The sequence below is a fragment of the Mesoplodon densirostris genome, chromosome 16, assembly GCF_025265405.1.
Source record: "Mesoplodon densirostris isolate mMesDen1 chromosome 16, mMesDen1 primary haplotype, whole genome shotgun sequence".
In the NCBI taxonomy this organism is placed as follows: Eukaryota; Metazoa; Chordata; class Mammalia; order Artiodactyla; family Ziphiidae; genus Mesoplodon; species Mesoplodon densirostris.
The window spans coordinates 41,669,823-41,694,568 of NC_082676.1; the positions used below are offsets into that span (position 1 = coordinate 41,669,823).

At 47.2% G+C, this 24,746-nt stretch overlaps 1 protein-coding gene across 4 annotated transcripts in view; it reads left to right on the forward strand.

Moving 5' to 3' along the window:
* The window catches only part of AUTS2 (activator of transcription and developmental regulator AUTS2), a 1,143,092-nt gene extending 1,121,719 nt beyond the window's left edge, over nucleotides 1–21,373 (forward strand). For all 4 annotated transcript variants that reach the window (XM_060078085.1, XM_060078086.1, XM_060078087.1 and 1 more), the window contains 9 exons: nucleotides 1,547–1,642; nucleotides 3,786–3,857; nucleotides 5,093–5,122; nucleotides 7,166–7,237; nucleotides 10,475–10,616; nucleotides 14,232–14,309; nucleotides 15,253–15,336; nucleotides 16,451–16,673; nucleotides 19,200–21,373. In XM_060078085.1, coding sequence (XP_059934068.1) covers nucleotides 1,547–1,642; nucleotides 3,786–3,857; nucleotides 5,093–5,122; nucleotides 7,166–7,237; nucleotides 10,475–10,616; nucleotides 14,232–14,309; nucleotides 15,253–15,336; nucleotides 16,451–16,673; nucleotides 19,200–20,454 — 2,052 coding nt within the window. In that variant the 3' untranslated portion in view covers nucleotides 20,455–21,373. The remainder of the gene's footprint in view (nucleotides 1–1,546; nucleotides 1,643–3,785; nucleotides 3,858–5,092; nucleotides 5,123–7,165; nucleotides 7,238–10,474; nucleotides 10,617–14,231; nucleotides 14,310–15,252; nucleotides 15,337–16,450; nucleotides 16,674–19,199) is intronic.
* Nucleotides 21,374–24,746: the final 3,373 nt, after the last annotated feature.

Below are 24,746 nucleotides of genomic sequence, written 5' to 3' on the forward strand. Positions count from 1 at the left end.
TTACTTAGGTAATTCAGATTTTTAGTCAAGAGGTGGAATAGTCAGCTATATTCGAAGAGGGTCAGTAATGGACTAGAGCAAAAGGAAAATGGTGAGAACACCCAATTTTTTAATTGAAAACATGAAAGGAAAAAATACCCACCTGGAGGCAGAGTAATAGGAATTTGAGTGCATTTTAGTGTGATGTATTTAATTACCCTGCTTCATACAGTGTACTGGGGGAGAGTTATTTCATATTATTAGTTATAGTGGATAATATATAAAGTACTTAGTCTCCCCTGCTTTGGGGATTGGGATGTTATAAGGGGAATTAAGATACAATGCACTCAAGTATCTAAAACACAATTTTAGACTTAAAATTAGTTTAAATGAGGGCACTTGGTTTGCAGTCACTGTTTAAGTGGATTTAGTTCAATATCAATTAGTCTGAAAAACTTTGCTGCATCATTGAAGGGAGCAAAATGAAATAAAGACCAACAGAAAAAGTACGTGCTCTGAAAACAGGATTGTGAAATGTGGATTTCAGCCATTACCTAGAAATAGCTCACATAAATGCATTATTAGGAAAAGCTTGAATTATTATTGTATTTTTGACATATTGTGCAACCATAAGGGTGGGACGTTACTAAAACATCTGTCTGGTGGTTTTTTCAAAGTAAATGGAACCAGAGTGATAAAATCTCAGAAACTGTAAATTTTTAAGAGGAGGAAAAGATGTGTCTGCATTGGTCTTCAGTACTGCTGTATATTTCTCTCCTCCATTGTGTCCTCTGTAAACTATTAATTCAAGAAAATTTGTATTTTTAATTCAGAATCATTCTTCTCCCTCCCCACTGAGTGGTCAGACTGACATGTCAAGGGATTGGCTTGAATAGCCTTCAGTGAGCTTATCCATGTTATAGAAAAATGGGTGGCTCTGTGGAAAGTATACTCTGAGTCATGTTATTTTCCCCTTCCACAAATATTTTTCATCATTTTAGACAATTAAGTTGTCCTCTGGAACTGCCACTTACCAGAACAACCTAATGAAGCAAGGATTGTGAATATTTTCTCATTTTCTCAAAACTATTAAATATATAAAATACGAATTGAGTTTTAATGGTTTAAAATCCTGGAATCCATAAAGACTTGCTTCTTTTTTCTTCCTTTTTTTTTTCTTTTTCTTTTTCTAATTAACTTGTAATTTTCTGGGCATCTTATTTGGCTCAGCACCCCCTCCTGTTTTTGATATGCATTAAAATCTCCAACCATTTAGGACTTCTATCCGATTTAACAATTAATAATTAGAAAAGCTCCCTTTCTAATGATGTCCTCATCTGGGACATCATTTGTTGGCTGATTGATTCTGAACTACTTTTAACTTTTCAAGTTAAGCATTCATGGCACATCTGTGTGATCATTTCATTGTGGCTTCTTGACTAATAGCATCAAACTGAGATTACTTGGCTTGCTAATGTTGATGTCTTTCTATGGGAAGGGAATTGGAACATACCATTTGCCTCCTACTAAAATCTTGTCTTCCCCCCTTCTCCATCTTTGGCCACAGCTCTTCCATTCTTACCCTCCTGCTGTATCGGGCATCCCCCCTATGATTCCACCCACTGGCCCTTTTGGTTCACTGCAAGGAGCATTTCAGCCGAAGGTAAGAAACTACATCGAAAACACACCTGCACACTTGTATGTGGAGCCTGGGGCTAGGCAGGTAGCTTCCCATGCTCTTACCTGCCAGGGACTCATTTTTCCATCCAAATTGACCATCAGGATTAGAGTGTGAATATTTTCTCCTAGTCCATTTAGGTTTAAAACTCAGCCAGAATTTAATTTTTAACCTGTGCTACCCATGTCATCTCAGTTGAACTAGGATTTCTTGTGCTCTGTAAAATATACAGAAAAAATATATATATATATATATACATATATATATATATATATATATATTTCCCCCCACCCTACCAAGATTGTGGACATAAGCTTCTGGTCAGGAATTGTATGAAATGTCAGATAAGCCTCCCACCCTGCTGTCAGGGTCACACTTCCCAAGGTCAAGACTACCATCCTCGTGTGAGATGAAGTAGCCTTTCACCCTTTACAATAACTGAATTCTTTTCTACCTAGCCAGAGATATGCTCCTCCACTTGGGCTAGAGTTATCTCCGAGGGCCAAAATTAAGGCGTTAACTCTCAGAACACTCTACCTTCTTGTGACTTTACATCTACCACAGCCGATACTTGATTCTCATGCCAAAAAAGCGAAATGTATTTCTCATGTTAGCAACCATTCTCAGATTGTAAAGTAGGAAATTGCGCTGTGTGATTTTGGTTTTCTTTTATTTCCGTCTCATTTCAAAGCTAAAACACAAATTTTGGGCCAGAGTCTCCCAGGATGAGCACATAATATACTAACCAAGGCATGCTGCCCTAAAATTAGAAAAGAGGAAAAAATTAAAAAGCATTAGGGGGTGGGATGGCCGCACCTTAGAAATCACAGGGACCTGCATGGAATCACAGCTCCTGTGCCCAGTTAGACCTCCTCAGGGCTTGAGGATGGCCAGTCTCAACACCTCCTATCTGGGGATAAAATGATGGTGGTTTTTAAACTCCTTCCGCCATCAGCTCTTTACTACCCTCTCAGACCCTGGTCTGTCCCCTCTAGGTTGCAGGAAATCTCTGGTGTATCCCCAACCAGACTGGTAGGTCACTTAATAAATTAGACTATTTCCCTCACTCACAATTATCCAATCACACAGAAAACTACATCTGGGCAAGAAAGTGTCTCTCCTGGTGTTGAAATAGGCCTTTCCAGGCCATCTTGCTGATTGAATATGTAGATTGCAGTTCATTAGCGGAGTTCTTCATATGTATGCAAATCAGGCTGTTAACAACTCCAGCTTAATTGTTAGTTGTACAGCAGCTGATTGCTTTTCTTTCTTCCATTCTTTTTTTTCCCCCGCCCCCTTCTCCTTCTAGGCGAGCTTGGTGCCTAGACTCAGCAGGCTTTTTTTTCCACACGAGTCAACTTCCTGGTGTGAAGGGATTCATAGAAGTTGTGGTTTCTTAAATCAAACACCTGGTGAAAAATATTCTAAATCCTCTACCCACTAGAAAGTAGTGCCTTGTGCCTCCAGTGGGCTTTTCATTGTTGTTGTTAATTCAAAGGACAAAAGCCTGCAGATAAGGTTGTTGTCATTAATGATATTTAAGAATGGTGCTGGGAATGGGAAAGATGGCGCAGAATTACTTTAGGAATCACTTAACAGTAGGTTTCTGTGGTCCCCAAATGAGGTTCTCTTGTCCCATTCCCACCACTGCTAATGAGGAATTACTGAGTGTAATTCCTTGTTACCGTCTGCCAGTTAAAACTGAGAGTTAGCTTAATGTCTGTAAAACACGTTCAGTTATTCTGATGAGAAGCGCCTGATACAGCAGATTCTAATGATGTTCACTTAAGCATTTCTTGGAAGGTTTGGTGATAAAGCAAAAAACCCACAATGACAGGGCTGTCAGGAACTCGGTAGAAGATGGCTTTCAGGGGCACCTCTCTCTGCCTGGAGATGCCACTGCTGGAGAGGGCAGGCTCTGGTCAGGGTCCCCTGGGGAAACAGGGAGCGGGGGCCTCACGAGGAGCGTATGTGGTCACGGAGGAAAATGGATCCGTTAACTCTTGTATTCCAGAAAGAAACAAACAAAAAAGGGACGTTTGAACTCTGTCATTTAGAACGAAAGGAAGACCTTGCTTTCGTGTCCCGTGTTATATGCTTCCTAAGCTGTGGTCTAATTAATTTGTAGACGTCCAACCCAATCGATGTTGCTGCCCGACCTGGGACGGTCCCACACACTCTTCTCCAGAAGGACCCGAGGGTAAGTGCAAGGTCAGGCTGGGTCTCAGGTAACACAGCAGATGGCGTCTCCCCAGGACAGCCAGCCCAGGGCTCACACCTTCCTCAGCCCAGCCGAACAGCTGCTGCCTTAGCTCTTCCTTCTAGTTTGTGGAAGATGCTAGTTACTCTTAGAAAACAGAATCTCCCTTGCGGCCATGTGACACCAGGGCAGTGACTTACCACGGGACAGAGGGACAGCTTATGGTCTAAGCCCAGGAGTCCGACACTCTGAGCTTGCGTAGTTTCCACTCAACCAGCCTCCTCTGTCTCCATCTCCTAAAATTTCTCTCACATGCAAAAGAAACGGCTGTAAAATGTTTTGAACGGAAAGGCGCTATGCTCTTTTCTTCCTGGAGCTCACTGTACCACACAGCTCTTCCGAACACTCTACTTGTAATGTGGTGTCCATACCACATGGACAAAAGGGTCCATACCACATTACATTACATTATTTGGAGCTAAATAAAATATCCATTATACTTCGGTTGTGTTATTTATTCATAACGCAGACCAACTCTCAAAAAGAATTTGAAGTTACACAGTAGATATAATCTTGTCTCATTGATTGTTATTCATCTTCATAGTAAATGGGGAAAAAATAATTACCTTTTACAATATTGTCTTTTTCCCTGGATAAGGGCAGTCGGAAATTGATAACCAGAATTAGGTAGATGTGTAAAATGACTCAACTGTGTATTTGTATGATGTTTAGTGAACTTCTTTAAAACGTCTTATACCTCTAAGTGATGTACAGTCATCAGATTAAGGATAGTTATTAAAGATAGCCTATTTCTACTGTGTGTCTGGAAAGGACACTTCTCCTTAATTATCATTAGTATCCAGTCTTTCAAGTCCATGGTCTGAAGGCCTTCTCCCTTAGACCCATGCAGTGAGGTTTGGAAGGGCTGCTCAAGACAGTGAAACTCCTCAGATGTGTAATGGGAGCAAATTGTGTTGCCAGAGGGCAAATCACTATTGATTAAGCTTGTCTGGGGGCTTGTCAGCGTAGATGTACCGAGGCTTGTGAGGTGGGGGAGGGGCGCTTGGCACTTTTGATAGTGTGAGAATGGGTTAATTATTCTCTAAAAGGGCCTCATTTAAAAGTAAAATTCTAACATTTTAATTTCCCCTCCTAATGAAGCACTACAAATTTGTTAATTAGAGCAATTGTTTGAGTGACAGCCATGTAACCAAGTTGTCATTTTCTCTTCACAGTTGACAGATCCTTTCAGACCTATGTTAAGGGTAAGCAAGCTTCTTCTAGAACTGTTTTGCAACCCCTGTTTGACTCCCAGAGGGTTAAAAATACAATTATAAGGAAACAAGCCACAGAAACACTGGAGTAAAATGTTGGAACGACAGTGGTCAGGTTTTTCAGAGTGTGATTGAAAATGGCCTAAATGGTTTTGCCTTGAGCATTGGAGGACGCCAGGCCATGGAGATAAAGCGAACAGATAAAATTCAACTGAGTCAGATGCTCTTGTTAGTTCTGGCAAAAGGTTTGACGTGTGGAAAACTTAAGGGAAAGACTTAAGCTATAGGCTGAAATTAGGATTCCACTGAGCTCCACCGTTTCTCTTGCACCGAGAAAATACATATCCGGGTCTATTTATTTTGGCTGGTGGCTGCCTCTTTCTGCACTAAGTGATGTTGACTTGTCACAGCCATTCGACCTTTTTCTCTGGTGCAGAAAAGAGCTACTAGAAGGGGCTTCCCTGGTGGCTCAGTGGTTGAGAATCTGCCTGCCAATGCAGGGGACACGGGTTCAAGCCCTGGTCCGGGAAGATCCCATAGGCCGCGGAGCAACTAAGCCCGTGCGCCACAGCTACTGAGCCTGCTCTCTAGAGACCACGAGCCACAACTACTGAGCCCACGTGCCACAACTACTGAAGCCTGTGCACCACAACGAAGAGTAGCCCCCGCTCACCACAACTAGAGAAAAGCCCGTGCGCAGCAATGAAGACCCAATGCAGTCAAAAATAAGTAAATTTATATTTAAAAAAAAAAAAAAGAAGAAGAAAGCTACTAGAAGTATTGGTTTGTCTTGAGAGGTCTGGAGCATGGCCAGCAAATGTCCTCTGAAGAAGTGCTGACTTCCTTGGTATATGTGGGGAGTGGGGAGTGGTGGGCGGGGGGGGATGATGGATGGTTGGATGGAAGATGGATGGATAGTAGATTTCTCTACTTAACCCCTTTCTGGTGCATATAATCAGATAATTCAGTTTCTCCAAAGGGGGAGAAAGGAGGACGGTGTCATCACGTAGGCGATTTCAAATGACCCATAATTTCATTACAACAGAACTGAACCCAAACTTGGATTTAAGTATGTATTTCAGAAGCGGCTCCTTAATATAGAAACCAGAAGTGTCTGTCCTTTGCCAGTGTAGGAATGGGGCACTGTTTCTCCTCATCCATCCCGTTGTTATTGAGCTCATGTTTGGAGCTTACGGGTGGATTATGTAGCAGGAATACAAGTGAAGTGGCACGAGGTGGTCCCTGCCCCCCAGGTAGTGAGACAAAGCTCACAGCTACTCCGCAGCTTAGAAAGCAAAGACGTGAACTAGTTTGAGAGACAGGGGTTGACACCCTCCCAGAGGGTAGGGCAGGCACTCACTCTGTAGAGGCCTAGAGAGGAGAAAGGAGCGAGTTCTCTTCTCTGTTGCTTTTTTCACTTAGAAATGAACCATGCCACCCAACACGAATGGGCAGTTGACTCTTAATGAAGCACTTGTGGGAACTGGGCTTCAGTAAAAATGTGGTGGATTTCTTTGTTCCACTTTGGGGGTTTAAAAAAAAAAAAAAACCCCAGTGTTGGGGGAGGTGACACAGGTTCTGTCCCCTCTCTTGCTTTCGAAGTGGTTCACGGACATGCACTAATTAGTTCTTCTGAGCAGCCAGTTTGCATTACGGCCTGGCCATGCTTGTTCAGTAGGGCTTCACTCTACCAGGCCTGCCAGCTGGCGCCAGAAGAGAGAGAGAGAGGGGGCACAAAGTGGGATTCAGGCTTTGCCACGTTCTCCTTGGTAACCAGGGAGGTCCTCCTCGGGGCTGGTTTTCTGAGGAGTAGCTGCCAGCTCGGGCTCCCGTGGCAGGGGAGGTACAGCCCGCTGGGGCTCTCTCTAGCCCGGGCACCAGACTGCTGCTGAGAGGGGGCACTTGGAGGGGACAAAGCATCTCGTTTTGTGGAAAAAGCCTCTGCAGCTAGAATCTGCTGGAAGCTTTGGGGAAGTTGAAGGGGGTTTTCTCTGAAAGTCTTCCTTCTGACCACGTTGCTCTTTCTTGTTCCAGAAACCAGGGAAGTGGTGTGCTATGCATGTTCATATTGCCTGGCAGATCTACCACCACCAACAGAAAGTCAAGGTCAGTCTTGCCTTCCTAGTCTTGGGGAGGGGTGCCCACCTGCGGGCGTGGGATCTCCCGATTGAGGAAGCATTGAAACAGATTCTAAAGTCCCACAGGCAGGCAGGCAGGCAGGCAGGATCAGGTCTCTCTTGGAAAAGCTATTTGGCAATCTTGCTATTAATTAGGGAGATCACCAGCAAATAGCAAAACAGAAGCAAACTGATAACATCCTGATTTTTTTTTTTTAATGATTTTGTCATCTTATTGATCCAAAGGGCCTCTATAGGTTAAATCCTAAAATAAAGGTTTGGGTAATCTAATTATAGTGACAAGTATTAGTATGGAAAATACTTAGTGTCTAGGAAGAGCTGTACATGAAAAATTTTTTCTGTAAGAATTGGTACCTTCTTTTTTTTCTCCCAAGCATTTAGAAAAAAAATTTTTTTCCTCTTCCATTATGGTTTATTACGGGATATTGAATATAGTTCCCTGTGCTATACAGTAGGACCTTGTTATTCTTTTCATTTTATGGCTTTAGAAAAAATGATCATTTATGCCCAGTATGTTACTCATTTAGGCCTATATGATGATTCCATTAGCAATCATATTATTAAAAGTTCCTCTTCTAGAAGTGGTCTTTGGTTTACAGTGACCTATCCCCACTCTCCTTCGTCCTCCTGATGACCAGTGCCAGAGGTCAGACTACAGTCAGGGCTTGTCAGAACTGCCGTCTGGCTGGTTACCTTACCTATCCTTGGGAGATTTTTCTTTTTTGTCTGTACTTTCATCATACAGATGAATACATTCCATGCATTACCAGGGCTTTATGATGAAACAGAAAACAGATGAAGAACTTCTGCAGATGACCCAATATGACATCACTGGTCAACTTAGGGACCAAACTAACTGACAAGTCCAGAGTTTACAGTCTGAGTAACTATACCAATCAAGTAATTCCAGTAAACTTCCACTGGAATCCATATTTTCATGAACAAGCTTTTAGTCCTAACAGCATTCGGGGGCCATCATCAGAATAAAAAAAGAAGGAGGGAGGAGAGCTAGTCATCCCAGAATTTTTATTTTTAATGGTTAAACAATTATTTAAAAACCTGCCTAGTTAGAAATTAAAAAGCCACCCTCAGTGAATGAGGTCACTAAGATATCTTGCTTGGGTACCAAATACCTGCTCTTTCTCAGAATGTCCCATCGGTGAGTCTTGCTCACCTTGACATTAGTGTTAGGCGAGGCTTTATTAGAAACCTGTTGGTTTAGCTTCATTAGAAAACGCATGTGCTCTGAAGAGCTAACTAGATTTTGCTGGTTAGTTCAATTCACTTTTGTTCTGGATGACGGGGGTAGCGGAACGGTGGGTAAAACACGTCCTCCTGGTGACTCGTTTGGTTAAAAGCGATGAAGGATGTCATAGGTGACACTTTAGCATCTTCCTTTCCACAAGCGTGTCCCCAGTGACTCAGAGGTTCATTATCCCAGTTCAATTAGGAAGACCTCTTGCACAGGAGATAGCTGTTCATCTTCCCTTTCCGGCAAATTCTTTGTAATCCCCAAGCTCCATTTTGCTTCACGGACCTAAGTTGTGGTTAATGGAACTGTGCTGTGTACCGTGCAGTATTAGCACTAAATAATTTGGCAGCCAAATTAAAGGAGGCACTCAAAAGATTTTTATAGATTCATAGTGGATTAGCAGCTTTGTTTGGGGGGTGGCTATTACTTGATAGTGGGCCTTTCACGAGAGAATTCCCCGTAGATTTGAGCAGAAATTGCATGGTTCCCGACTAATGTTCATTTACTCGTTCTTTTAGCCACTCACCAGATACTCTTGGGAGAGCCCACTGCTCGCAGGTTCTTATTGCTGCAGGCTCAGGGCATGCCTCTGTCCCGGTGTCTAGTTGCTCAGAGTTCAGTAGTGAGGGTTGGTGTGTGTGGAAAAAATGGTGAACGTGTGATCTGCTTCCCGGGGTGTTGCTGCCAGCTTGAGGGTTTCGGGTGGGTTTCATCCTACCTGGGAAGGATGGGTGAGTGGGATTACAGGATGGTGTAGGGTTCGGCGCTAGGGGATGGCGAACCCCTCTTGTCTCTGACTCCTGCACAAGTTAGATCAGATGTCGCCTTGTGGACGTTACTGTGTGACAGGACATGAGGGAGATGGAGGGGGAGTGGGGCCAAACGGACAGAGAACATCCGACGAGCCTAAGAGATGGGAAAGGCGAGGTCAGAAACCGAGGAAGGGCCGTGAAGGACTGGGAGGCCGGAGAGCTTGAGAGGAGGGGGCGAGGGGAGGGAGATCTGGAGCCTCGGCCCCGGGCCCAGCCCAGGTCGAGAGTCGGCGCTCATCGGGGGCGGTGTGAGGCCAATGCCGAGAAGGCTGTTGAGAATCGAGAAGGTGGGGCAGTTTGTAAACCATGCCGCAGGAGAGGCTGCCAGCCTCCAGAGTGAGGCCAGCAGGAGCAACTAGGAGGAAGGTGATGAGCTGGTCCCTACGCCTCAGAGGAAGGTGAGCTGACAGGTTAGCGGAAGGGTAGATAAATAGATTGCAGTTGATGGCAAGGAGTTCACAGCAAGAGAGGTTCTGGAAGGTTTACTGGTCTGGCCTGATCTCTTCCTCAGCTAACTGGGAGTGTAGCGGGCACAGTAAAAAGCCCCCATTAGTAAAATTAATATCCCTACTTCGTTTGTGTTTCTTTAAAAATATGTAACAACGATCGTTTGAAAATTAGCTTGTAGGCATGCAAATATTTCTTTATAACTTTCAGCTACTAATGTACTGTGAGCTATTAGAGCATGGCAAAGAGTCATTAAACAATTAATTTACACAGCAGAGTATTCATGCAGAATCCCTAATAAAATGAGCTTTAAAACACTATCATTTAAAAACTTGCTGAAAGGAGCTTTCGCGGCAAATCCTAAACGACTTCGGAATGGTGGTGGTTTCGGTAACTAGTCCGTGGTTCTGTCCCTCAGACCCCTGTAACCTCAGAGACCGAACCCGAGTTTTGCCCCTTGACATTTCTGCTATGAACCGCGGGCCCTGCTGGCCCCGCTTTTCTGGCATTGGAGGGTGAAATGGTTTGTGGGTTGCTGTGTTCTCACAGCGTTTGTAAACTTGAACCTGACGAGGGCTCAGGGCCCGAGTTCATAGTGTTGACTCTCTCGGTCTCAGCCTCCGCCTCATTAATGTTTTTCTTCCCTGCTGTTTCTCTTGGGGTGCCATCCTTTCCTCCCCCCTTGCTGCTGTAGAAACAGATGCAGTCAGACCCACACAAGCTGGACTTTGGCCTGAAGCCTGAGTTCCTGAGCCGTCCTCCGGGTCCCAGCCTCTTTGGAGCCATCCACCACCCCCATGACCTGGCACGGCCTTCAACTTTGTTCTCTGCCGCTGGTGAGTTCCGAGGGGCGAGCTGGGAAACGTAGTTCTCAGGTAGCTGGATAAGTTACATCTGAGCTCTGGGCCGCCTGAACGCTACAACGTATGTCAGTTTGCAAGGCAGTATCACGGCGCATCTCGGGAGATGGGCCCTTCTCCATGGATGCGCCCCCTTCCACGAAAGAAGGAAAAAGACGGACTCTCTGTTCGGGGGCTCATGTTGCTTCTCTATTAAACCACTATAACTCACAAGCATGTCAAATGCTATCGAAAAAGAGCTGAGAGCTTGCAAGGGCTAATCGGAAGGAAACAATGCCAGGAGTTGTGTAAGGATGCGGCTGCTCTCACTGTCCCTGCCCACAGAGCACTCGGTGGTTTCACACCATGATGCTCGGTCATGCCGTGCATGAGGGTCTGAGGATAAAGAAATACAATTAAAGTAGTTGCTGGCCATGTGGTCTGTGACGGGGAGGGTGAATTGGTTGGTTGCTGGTTTTCTCTATTACAGGACTTAACATTCTTGCCTGGTTGGTTGTAACGATGCAGGAAATTTAGGGGACGGCGTGTAAAACCCCCAACAGGTCTATTCATTAACCTCTGAGAAGACACACTTCCAAGTGCCTTGTGCATGTGCCGAAGTGGGTCCCTGATCATCACTGCGTCAGATAACCCGCCCAGTCCTGCTCCAGGACCATGCAGACAAAGGCAGTGGCCTTCAGGAGCATTAGGTAGACGAGAGCAGCCCTACCGGTATCAAAGATTCCTTAACATTCAGTCTTTTCTAAAATTACCTTCAGCGCACAGTGCCTGGCATATGGGCTCCACTGTGTAAACCTCGTAAAGGACAACGCCGAGCTCATTCTAGTGACAGGCTCCATGACTTCCTACCCACTGTGCGGCATAGAATTTATTCTTCTGGACGTAAGTGTTCAAGGGGGTCCCTGTTTCTAGTCCTTAGCGAGCAAGTTTCACACCCATCCCGCCTGCCACCTTCCCAGGCTTTTATTCAAGACTCGTTTTTGGTGGACCTAAGGCTCCTCCATTCAGGAAGAAAGGACCACCCGCACTGCAAGCAATCACTATTCTAATGGGCCTTGTCGCCACAGTAAGGGCGCCGTCTTGAGGGTAGATGGAATTTGCTAAGGTCTCAGGTTTCTCTCTGTCAGTTCCATCTAGGGATATGTTTGAAGTCTTCGTTACCATGGCACCTAGGCTCTGAGGGCTACATGAAGAGCAATTTTTGGAGAGAAATAGATTTCTCCCTGGCTTCCATCTGAGCCAAGCAGATGAACTGGCTTCTTTTGCTTCGATAATTCTTGAACTGTGAGGCACCCCTGGGGGCCCCGCGCTGAGCGAAGCTCCGATCCTCATCGAAGCATTCATTAGCTTGTACTACACAGTGTGCAGCCAAATTTTTATTTAGCTGGTAACACTGTTCACACCTAATGAATGTGCTGGGCTGTATTTGCCCTGTGGAGGTGGTGTCATTTTTGCACTTTCTGGGTGGTGAATAAGCCACCATAAGCCACCATATAGGGCTGAACAGATAACTCCTCAGGTGCCTTCCGATGCCGTGGCTCTGACAGATGTTTTCCTATGCTGTGTGGCTTCCTCCACACCCCAGGCCCACAGGGCCCTTCCAGGCTGGGGAATAAAAAAACCCCAAACATAAATTAATAGGGTGTTGAAGGGACAACCCTCCTCCACTTAATTTATGTTCCTGAAGGAATTTGTAGTCGTTTCTACGAACTCAGTCAAAATGCAAGGGATTCTTGGAATAGTTTTAGTTATTGGTAAATCCATTCAGTCCCGGTTTATACTTCTATGCTGGAAGGTAGTCTTTTCTAGTGTAATCAATATCAGATTTTTCCCCAAATGGTGAAACTTTTAACTGGTAAGTAAGTATAATTTACGCCTACTTGTTAAATTCAACCACTTCCATCTTGCTGTTGGGCACTAGTGCCTGAAATGACGAAGGGGACGTTTTCAGATGACCTTGGCCCATCTCTTGTCTAGAGCCAAGCCGGTCTCCCGGAGAACCTGCCTTCTCAGCTGTCAGCTGCACGTCAGCAAGCCAGGTGGATGCCCTAAGTTTTTGGAAATAGTGTCCTTCCCTAATTCACAGGTGCACACTCTGGCTCTCTCTTCCTTCAAGAAAACGATCTGAGGCATCCTAAGGAAATACATACTGTTCAAGGCCAAACAAAGTAGAGGAAGAAACGTGGATAAAGGGAAAACCTAAGGAAAGAGGAGCACTAAGGTAGACCGGAGTTCCCTGGCAGGCAAGGTAAAGACTAATAGAGGTGATTTAAGATTAGCAGTGTCCAGAAGCAAGTGAATAAACTAGCTTTTCCTGGCACTGCCCACAACCTGATGTAACTCACAGTGAGTTTCGTGGGGTCGGGCTTTATAATCTCCTTCAATGCGGGTCCGTGACGGCGAACACATCCTCAGGAAAAGAGATTCCACGAAGGCCCAAGCGGTGCAGCCCAGAGACACAGCTTCGTGACGGCCGCTCCTGCACCTGGATTAGACAGTGATTCTCAGAGTGAAAGTCTTGCCCCCAGAGATGTCTCTGAAGAAAGTAGCCCATGGCCAGATGTTGCCCTTTTAGAGACTGAGAGAACATAGCCACAGCTCCTACTCCTTCAGTAAAAGAACCTTGCTTCACGGTTTTTACCTGGCATTTCTCCAAGCTTACTTGGTTACAGAACTCCCTGCCCCACTGGCATTGCTTCTCCAGGTTTCCAGTACTGTGTGTCAGCCCTGAGAGAACCATAATTCAAAAAGAGTCAAGTACCACAGTGTTCACTGCAGCTCTATTTACAATAGCCAGGACATGGAAGCAACCTAAGTGTCCATCGACAGATGAATGGATAGAGAAGATGCGGCACATATATACAATGGAATATTACTCAGCCATAGAAAGAAATGAAATTATTTGTAGTGAGGTGGATGGACCTAGAGTCTGTCATACAGAGTGAAGTAAGTCAGAAAGAGAAAAACAAATACTGTATGCTAACACATATATATGGAATCTAAAAAAATGGTTCTGAAGACCCTAGGGGCAGGACAGGAATAAAGACGCAGACATAGAGAATGGACTTGAGGACACGGGGAGGGGGAAGGGTAAGCTGGGACGAAGTGAGAGAGTGGCATGGACATATATACACTACCAAACGTAAAATAGATAGCTAGTGGGAAGCAGCCGCATAGCACAGGGAGATCAGCTCAGTGCTTTGTGACCAACTAGAGGGGTGGGATAGGGAGGGAGGGAGGGAGACGCAAGAGGGAGGGCATATGGGGATATATGTGTATGTATAGCTGATTCACTTTGTTACACAGCAGAAACTAACACACCATTGTAAAGCAATTATACTCCAATAAAGATGTTAAAAAAAAAAGTAATACCTCTCTTTGGTGGTGGCCAGCCCAGCCAGGAAAGGGGGTGATTTATTTTCTGCCTCCTGATAAGCATGTTTCTCTTTCCCCGGGTGTTGCCTGGACGGACGTCAGCTATGTTCTTACTTTAACGTGCTCTCTCCTGGGGTCCTTTGGTGACCGGGAGCCAATGGCATTGTAGAAGTTGGCTTCCTCTGAAATCTAACTCCATTGTATTTGACTTAACAGGTGCTGCACACCCAACTGGGACCCCTTTTGGGCCACCTCCTCATCACAGCAACTTCCTTAACCCTGCTGCTCACCTCGGTGAGTTGCCCATCCGCGACGGGCAACGACGTGTGCATCTCAGAAAAACCTTTGTTCACTGCGTTCCTGCTACACTTCCTGCTAAGTGGGCCGTAGTCCCAGATAACTCACTTACTGCTTTAGGTGGTGGTGATCTTGTAGAACTCTGAATCCCCGCCGTCCATCTCCAGGATTTCAGCACCTCTCATACCGTGTTCTTCAAGTAGTAGATCTGTGCGCAGTAGTGGTTGTGTGTAGACTTGCTGAGGGTGCGGTGGGTGAAAGCCATGCCATGGAACCCCAGGGCATCCACATTTACAGCAGCCTGTCCCTGCCCCTTGGAGAAGCTCTTGCCCACATAAAGGCACCCATGGAGGTGGAAAGGACACGATGATGCTATGAAGAGACACAACATCCAGTACTTTTTAATCACTTCACATTTCACAACCCTATTATAGCTCTTCCTAGTAAAGGTGCTTTATTTGTGGCCTTTATTTATTTGATGTTTTCTGCACGTGCACAAGCAGATGCAGGCAGTGGTATGCCCAACGACAGGGTATAGGATACGTGTGCCCTCAGAATTTCATTGAGAGATTGATTTTAAACTGCCATCTTACTTCTGGTCTACGAGAGCCGACATGGCACATTCTGGGAAGAGGGGAGACAGGCAGGGAGGCATCTGAGCATACTGTGGCCTGAGCAGCGTTCCCCACCCAGCAAAAGAGAAATGGGGCAAAATGCATAGTTCTGGAAAATAGCTTTCATAAATATTTTGCTAACCCAGTGCCCAAATGCAAAAGGATGAAAACCCTTGGCATAATCTGGCAGGAGAAGTGGGACAGGTCAGGTCTGAGTATAAATGGGGCAAGGATCCCCCACTGCCTTCCCGGCTCCCAGGAAGCTCTTGGCTTCCTCACTCAGTGGAGTCCTGCAACCATGTCTTTCTCCCCAATCTTGTCTGCAGAGCCTTTTAATCGGCCGTCTACGTTCACTGGCCTGGCAGCAGTTGGTGGCAATGCCTTCGGGGGACTTGGAAATCCTGCAGTTAGTGAGTACCGCTAACTTTTTAAAATCTGCCTTAAATTATTTATCTACTCTGATCTGTCTGTGGCTCAAGACCTTTCTAGATAAAAGGGAACCACGCTCTTGGGAAACAAATTTAGGTTATGTCATTGCAAAAGCAGGCCTAATCAGTGGAGTTAGGTCTAAACCAACGTTTTAAGGCTAGCCCGCAGTTGATCTATGTTCCTGAGGGTCAGGAAAGGTAGTGTAGTCAATTGAACTCCAGAAAGTTTGCTGAAGTTCAGAGTTTCATCCTTATTCCATCTCTACTATCCCACATTTTAGCCACAGCTCCCATTAGACGTGAAGACATCTTTTAAATTTCATCTTGCTTTATGGGGAGTGAGAAAACACACTGAAGAACAGGAAAGCAATGCAGGCTCAGGACAGTCAAGAGAGGTGCTGCATAATCCAGGAAGACTGTGTAGTTTTCCACTACTAAGAAGTCTGTCTAAAGTAGGAAGGGCTCCTGTTCTAAACATGCTTTAGCCACTGAAGATCAGCTTGTTTTCTTTCGTGCCATCCATACGTCATGCCCTCCGGCTATAGGAGACTTACAGTGCAGCTTGAAGCAGCCATCACAGTTCCATATAGCATGGAGACCATATATGTCTATTTGGATCAGGACCCTGTCTGGTCTCTGCTGACTCTAGTTTTGGTCACTAAGGTTGTGGACGGGGCAGCAGTCGTATTAGCAGGGTTGTGGCGGGCAGAGGATAACCATGAATTCTGCTCTGAACTGAGCTATTGACCTAGGTCACACCATCCAAATACACTCCTCTGCATGCTCGGGACGTCTGCGAGTGCCAGATAGGCGTGATTAGCCCATACCTGTTGGGTCCCTTTCCTTTGTAATCAGCCCCTCCCACCCCTTTGCCTTTGGTTAAAAAAAAAGAAAAAAAGCTGTGAGCTTACTTACCTCTCCAGTGTAGGACAAGCTCCTCTAATGAATCTGTTAATCTCCTTTCCTTTTCCAGCTCCCAATAATATGTATTCATTTTAACTCTGAATGCTGTTAAAAGTTTTTTGGTAAGTACCTTCATTACAGCAGATTATATAATTTCTCTGAAACCTTTTTGTTCTCCACTTCACCATTTCAGCACCCAACTCAGTGTTCGGCCACAAGGATGGCCCCAGTGTGCAGAACTTTAGCAATCCTCACGAGCCCTGGAACCGGCTGCACCGAACGCCTCCGTCGTTCCCGACCCCTCCGCCCTGGCTGAAGCCAGGGGAGCTGGAGCGTAGCGCGTCCGCTGCAGCTCATGACAGAGATAGAGATGTAGATAAACGAGACTCATCCGTTAGTAAAGATGACAAAGAAAGGTACGCAAAGAACCCGCTCTCGAGTCCCAATGGGGGAGCCCGCTCTGGGCCAAGTACTGGCCACCCACCCTCCCCAGCCCAGCCTCGTGCTTCAGCTGTAGCCTCCGCCCCTCACGCAGCCGGGGTGGTGTCCCCCCCGCCCACCCTGCCCCTGCCCGGCCCTTCAGTGCATCGTGACCACAGGCCAGCATCACAGTTCTGTATCCAGTACAGAGCAAGCGAATCCTGACTCAAGAGCAGCTCCACACTCAAGGTCCCCATGAGCAGTAGTCTCTCCAAACATAAATCTCTCTCAAAAAGGTAGCAAGATGGAGCCTGGACCAGAAGACACACACAGCATGAATCAACACCATCTTTGCTTTCGAGTTCGTGCAGTCCATTGACTCATCCATAGGTTTTTTGCTCTCTCTCTCTCCCTTTTTTGTTTTCTTTTAGAAAGTCATGTTTCCATTGTCTCATTGTACTTTTCTCAAATTTTGTTCAAACTCAAATCCTGGGCTCACAGATAACTGATAAAATTTTGCTAACCCAGATTTAGAGAAACCTCACCAAGCAGTTTGGGTTTGGGTTTTGTTTTGCCAGTGGATAATTAATTTTACTAACCATTTTTATCTCCATATGTGGTAACCCATGCCTAAAAAGAATTAGCCTTAAAGAGGAAAATGTCTTATTTTTTCTGAAGAATGTCATAAGCATTCTTGACAAAGCATACCCCCTTTTCCCCCCTTTCTTTAGGGTATTTTCATTTTGAATGAACTAGCAAGGAATACACAAGATAACGCTCGACAGAAAATACCTAATAACACTTTCCTTTTGGTATTTAAATCTCAAATACGATCCAAATCTTTAGTTTTTCTTTACTGTGTATATTGTGTGTGTGTGTATGTGTGTATACATATGTACGTGTTTCCTAGGGATTTAAAAGGATTCAAGTTTGCAGGCTTTAAATGCAGCAGATTAAGTAGACCATCATAGGCCATCATGCCAACTGATTTCTTTCTTATAAAAGAAGAAGACGAATTTTTCCTTCAGGACAGCATGGTAAAAATCTCTTAGCCAATGGGAGGACCGTTTATGACATGCAGCTCTGAGCTGTAAACTGCCAGAGTGAGGCGCGTCTGGAGCCGGCAGCCCCTGGACCAGGAGCTCTCTGGACGGTCTGTCAGTGAAGAGAAGGCAGGATATGGCAGCAAACCTTGCCCCGCTTTTCTTGATGCCATCAAAAATGGCCTTTCAGATGAAAGTCAGGACACTTAATAAAACACACTGGTCTCCATTCTTACCTTTTATTTTTTTTGCGGTACGCAGGCCCCTCACCGCTGCGGCCTCTCCCGTTGCGGAGCACAGGCTCCGGACGCGCAGGCTCAGCAGCCATGGCCCACGGGCCCAGCCGCTCCGCGGCATGTGGGATCTTCCCAGACCGGGGCACGAACCCACGTCCCCTGCCTCGGCAGGCGGACTCTCAACCACTGCGCCACCAGGGAAGCCCTATTCTTACCTTTTAAAGATGCTCTTCCTTCTTAGCCTTTGCATATTGGCTAGAAGCAAAACTGGTAGGGGAAACCTCCTTAATTTCCCCCCCGGGGCCCCCTTGCCTTCTGAGCCACCCAGGCTTCCTGCTGCCCTCCTCACCTTTGCCAGGTCTGTCTCGGGGTGCTCTCTACAAAACACCGGATTCCTGGTCCGGCCTCTTCATATTTTACTGTATTGGCCTCTGTTGCTTTGCATTTTGTGCCCCGAACTCTTAAGTAAGTCCCCACCCAAAACAGGCCTCTCAGCTTCTCCTTCACATTTCCATTCACAGATGGAACTTGTTCCCAACCTGTCCCTTGAGGTTTTGTGTCTCTGGACCCACTTTTCCTTCTGGCTTTCCTCTATCTTCTCAACAGATCATGGCTTTCTTCTCCTTCCTAATGCAGAGGTGCTTTTTGCACCCCCAACATCCAGAAACTGTGGTTTCCCTTTTAACCCCCTCGGTGCTGCCTCTTGGAGGCCGCCCTGTATCTGCCCCCTTTTCTCTGAAACCAGCCCTTCGTCCCGACCTCGGGACAGAGATGTTCCCATAATCTCCCCGTTACTCTCCTCCCACTGGCTCTGAATTGCAATGTTGCAAGGAAGGTTTGGGGCTCTTAAAACTTGATTCTTGACACTAAAAGATCCTGAGACTAGGCAGACGGGCTGTGTGGTCCCATCACTGACGCACTGACCACGCTGGTCGGTTCAGGTTTCTGAAAGCTCTCCCTCCCTGGCCTGCATTCAGGCCCGTGCCTCTTACACACCGAGCGTCATTCCCTGCCTCAGACGCTCCCACCCCCGTCATCCCTAGCACTTCACCCCCTCGAGCTTCCTCTAAAATCTAGGCCAGTCAGGTCAGGGTGGCTGGTCACCCTGCCCACGAAGGGCACGTGCGGCTGCCCGGGGGAATGTGGGGGCCAGAGCCCCGCGCGGCCTCTTCCCACCTTCTCATCGGCAGCCCCTGGCTGGCCGGCAGCCCGTCTCATTTGCTTCCTGGTGTCTCCTCCTCAGGGAAAGCGTCGAGAAGAGACACTCCAGCCACCCTTCACCAGCACCCGTCCTCCCGGGGAGCACCCTGGGGCACGGCCGCAGCTCCACCGAACAGATGAGGGCTCATTTGAGCACCGAGGCTCGTGAGAAAGACAAATCCAAAGACAGGGAGAGAGAGCACTCGGAATCCCGCAAGGACCTGGGCGCCGACGAGCACAAGGCGAAGGAGGGCCCCCTGCCCGAGAAGGACGGCCACGGCCACGGCCACGAGGGCCGCGGCGCGGGCGAGGAAGCCAAGCAGCTATCCCGGGTGCCGTCGCCCTACGCGCGGGTGCCCGCCAGCGACAGCGCCAGGCCGGGCAGCGCCGCCAGCCGCGAGGCCGAGCCGCGCAAGGGCGAGCCAGCCTATGAGAACCCCAAGAAGAGCGCCGAGGTCAAGGTGAAGGAGGAGCGCAAGGAAGACCACGACCTGCCCGCCGAGGCCCCGCAGAGCCACCGGTCCTCGGAGCCGCCGCCACCGCCTCCCAGCTCCTCGGCCAGCGTGCACCCAGGGCCCTTGGCCTCCATGCCCATGACCGTGGGGGTGACGGGCATACACCCCATGAACAGCATCAGCAGCCTGGACAGGACTCGCATGATGACGCCTTTCATGGGCATCAGCCCCATCCCGGGCGGAGAGCGCTTCCCATATCCTCCTTTCCACTGGGACCCCATCCGGGACCCGTTGAGGGATCCCTACCGGGAACTTGACATTCACCGGAGAGACCCACTGGGCAGGGACTTCCTGCTGAGGAGCGACCCCCTGCACCGTCTCTCGGCCCCCCGGCTGTACGAAGCCGACCGCTCCTTCAGGGACCGGGAGCCCCACGACTACCACCACCATCACCACCACCACCCGCTGTCGGTGGACGCGCGGCGGGAGCACGAGCGCGGGGCGCACCTGGACGAGCGGGAGCGCCTGCACGTGCTCCGCGAGGACTACGAGCACCCGCGGCTCCACGCCGTGCACCCCGCCTCCCTGGACGGACACCTGCCCCACCCCGGCCTCATCGCGCCCGGCCTGCCCAGCATGCACTACCCACGCATCAGCCCCACCGCGGGCCACCAGAACGGACTGCTCAACAAGACGCCCCCGACGGCGGCGCTCAGCGCGCCTCCCCCGCTCATCTCCACGCTGGGGGGCCGCCCCGTGTCCCCCCGGAGGACTACCCCTCTGTCCGCGGAGATCAGGGAGCGGCCGCCCTCCCACACGCTGAAGGACATCGAAGCCCGGTAAGGAGAGGACGGGATGCGCGCGAAGAGGAGGAAGAGAGCCCGCGGCCGCCAGCGCCAGACTCGAGAGCGCGCGCGGGCAGAAGTCCCGCGTCTCGACCGACGCAGACGGGGCGGGGGGAGCCCCCAGCACTTCCCCTTGTAAAAAGTGTATAGACTCAGTGCAGATTTTGAAATGTTTTTGTATATTCTATGTTGAAATTTTTCAGATCTTTTAGCCGATTCGTATGTTCTCATGTCTCCCCACTCTTTTGGTTTCTCGTATAAAACTTTTTGATTCGAACCAAAACAGTGAAGATGACAACACACGCCAATGTGGTGATAATGGGGGGGGGGCGGGGGGAGGAGACAACAGTCCACACAATCCACCGTGCAGAGGTCTTTCAGATGAGAAGGGAAGGCTGTGTACATAGTTATGTAAAAAAAGAAAAAAAAGGTTGCTTCATGAGCTAACGGTTCATATATGCAAAGGGTAAGATGAAAGCTTTACTTTGTACAGATGTAAATAGATAAAGATTAAGTAACATAATACATTAATACTTCTTAAAATGTGCTATTTGCAGACTTAATATCAGCGAGCACAGTCGGCTTCGGCTGTGTTCCCATGTATTGTTCTAGACAGCTAAACCCTTCAACTATGCAATGAATGTTAGGGCTTTTCACAAAAGCCCGCCTAACTCAAAGGAGCCTTTTCAAGTCCATTTACAACATACTTAAGGTCATATTTTCCCTGAACAAGCGCTTACGTGATATGACTCTGTTTTCCTTGCTTGTTATTTCAAACGGAGAAACACCCGATTTTGCAAATTGGACCCCAGGCCGAAACTTTGCATCTGAAGTTGCTGCTTGTGGGCCTTTGGGGGAAGTGGGGAGTGCAGCCCCGGAAAGGTAACCGAGGCCATGAACAACCAGTGCCAGGGAGGATGGGAGTTGTCAGATGCCAAAATCAGGGGACACAAACAGGCCGCCAGCATCTCGTCACCATCAGTCACGTGATTTCACACACCCCTCATGTGGGAACCATGCGTTTTTTTAGTGTGTCCTGTTTCCTATCTGTACACACCTCCTCGTTCTGTAATGAGATTCAGTTACACCCAAACAAACAGATCCTGAAAGAAAGCTTCAAGTTTTCTCAGATGATGGATATGTTTTCACTGTATTCAATAACTGATGAAGTCAAGGTGCATATTTCCTAGTGTGGCTCACCATGTTCCCGTCGGTAATCAAGTCCGGGAGTAGCCGAAACAGGTCAACCTTGTGGGGCCGGGGAGCATTCCAGAGGGTGAAAGGTGGCGGCGGAGAGACGGTCTTGTGTGTGTGTGTGTTTCTGAGTTTGCATCAAATCTGTCTCTTCATGATACTTTTATAATACATTCAGCCTCTTGTCTACATATTTGGAGAGAATATGACTTTACTAGCAAAGAAATACAATATATCTTGTCTACTGGACTGTAAAATATATGTATGAAATAAAATTAGTTCCATTTGGTCTTCTAGTATATTAAAGTGCTATCTGACGTTGTTATCCTGTTTTTGCAAAAAAAAAAAAGTTAACTACAGACCATTGTTTCTAATAAGCAGAGAGATCTATTTTAGTAGTCAACTGAAGGTTTAGTTGTGAGCTTCAGATTTTGTGAATTCCAGATGTTGTGCAGTGTTTTTTTTTTTTTTTAAGACAACAACTAAAAAGGAAAAAAAAAATCCAAGGAATATGTACACTGGAACCGTAGTGGTAGCTTTCAGTATTGTAAAGAGATCGTTCTATACAGACCTTTTTGCTGTTCCTCCTGTATGTAATAAAGTCCTTTCTAGATCCTATGTGAAAAGAAACGTGAAGCGACTGAGTCTCCAGCATGTTCTCATCGGCGGAGCCTTCTTGTGTTATGTAAACTGTGCCATGTTATTAAAAAATGTGAACTAAGCTTCCAGCTGCTTGTTTGTGTGGGATGGCCATCCTTACCATAGGGAAGAAGCCATACTTGCAAGACAGACAGGGCTCTGGAAGAGAAACACCTTGAACCCCTGAGTGAGGACGGAAGGCTGACCGCCCCCCCCGACCCACGTAGACGCTGCCAGTTAGTTTCTGTAAACGTCTGCCTTCTACCCAATCAGGATTTTTTTTTTTTTCTTTTTTGGTATGTTCTAAGCAAAGTCCTGTAAGTCCTGGGAAGGTACTTTTAGATTTCGTAGGTGATACACGTGTGGGCCGATTTAGCTAGCACCCTTTGTGCCTCAGGCCTCCTTCAAAACTCAGCACGTGCTCTGTCTGTGTTGATGACAGGTGTGATCGAGGGCCTTTGCCAACAGCCGGTGCTTGCCTGTTCTTGCCCTTATAACCTGTGGACTCAGTCTGTTGTATGTAACTTCAGACTTCCCAGGTATTTTGTTCCTTTCTTTTTCTTGTGTCTCACTGAACTACATGGCGTAACCCTCATCAGCTTGCAGACCTCTCCCTCGTCCTCTAAAATTTGTTTTGTTTTTTCAAGATGTAAAAATTGTTAGATTTTCTGGTGTCAATACGATGCCATTGTTGTTTGGATGAGATGGTTTGGACGGGTGTTTGAACCCTAACTGGACAAAACAAAAGCAGTCCAGCTTAGCAGGATGCGGGTGGCCGCTGTCAGAGAAGATGGAATGGAAGCGAACAGAAACCAGGGGCTTGGTGTCTGTGCCTGCAGCTCTGGGTGGGGGGGGGGGGGCGGCGCTTGGGACGGGGAGCTCTGGAAGGCTCCCGGCTGGGGGTACTGGGCTCAAGGGCTTGGAAATCTGATGCTAGGCTTAAATAAAGGCCCACTTCACTCAGCCCTGCTTTTATGCTGATACCCGGCTCCCAGACTAGAGAAAATAACTTGAAGAAAAACTAGTAGGTTGGAAAACGTGATAAACACTGTGGTTTTCCAAATCAGGCAATTCTTGGGACCTTCCCAAGACTCACCATCAGCGGGCCTCGCCTTGCTATTTCTGGCAGACTGCCCAGCTTTCTCCTGCACACCTATTTCCAGGCCGCCATCTGCAATGTGAGACCGGAAGTTACTGTCAAATCAGTCATGGTATTTAATCCCCCGGGCTTTATTCCTCTCAACCTTTGCATATTTTCCCTATAATTACGTTCTGCTCCCCGGCATTGATGGGTACCAGCACCAATTTGATTTCCTGCTAACCTATAGATGCTCTAATTATCTCCACAATCTTTGACTGACAATGATCTTGTTACCTTCTAATGGTACATGACAGGTGAAAGAGCGAATATAATGATGCAATAATTACCATTTCGGATGGATATTCACAACAGCGGTGACTGTTGATCCTTTTTTCTGCCTCAGTCAAAGTGGATGAGAGGAAATAAGATACGATTGTCCACGTACATACCTACATAGCATAAACAGACACTGCCTTTAGCCATGCAGCTGTGGGTGCCCAAGGTGTGTGTGTGTATCCGTCCTGAGGAGCAAACTTGGCCTCGGTGCTATTAAATCGGTTGAAGGAAAGGTGACAAAGTGACATGGGCTTTTTCACATTATTTTTTAAACTTTGCCATCTTTTTTTCCGTATGAGTTTCTGAAAAATTTCTTAGACATGGGAAGTTTCCTTTCAAGAGAATAGGGTTATTTATCAGATGGAAAATAATATCATCAAAGACAGTTCCACACGATGAAATTGCTGGTCTCCTTGAGCACTATCAGAAGTACAAAGCTAGTTTGTAGTATCTCACACCAGAACTGCCCGAAGCCTCCGATGGGGAGCTGAGACCAGCAGGCAGGGGGCCTGCAGCCAGTCCTGTGCCTTCCGTTCTCAGTGACCTTGAGAAAAACACAGAGCTTGTCTGGAACTGTTTCTTAATGTGTAAGATGAGAACATCTGAATATAACAAGACCTAAAACTGGGCAGGTTGGAAGCCCATCAGCATGGATAGAGTTTCGTGTGCACAGTCCCAGAGCCCACGGAAGTTGTATAGAGAATGGCCCACACAAAAGACAAAGTAACTTTTCCTTTTTACCAACTCAGTGCCAGTGTCACAAGGATTCTTTTTTTTTTTAAATAAATTTATTTATTTTTGGCTGTGTTGGGCCTTCGTTGCTGTGCGTGGGCTTTCTCTAGTTGCAGCGAGTGGGGCTTACTCTTCCTTGCGGTGCGCGGGCTTCTCATTGCAGTGGCTTCTCTTGTTGCAGAGCAGGGGCTCTAGGTGCATGGGCTACAGTAGTTGTGGCACGTGGGCTCAGTAGTTGCGGCTCGCGGGTTCTAGAGTGCGGACTCAGTAGTTGTGGCACGTGGGCTCAGTAATTGTGGTGCACGGGC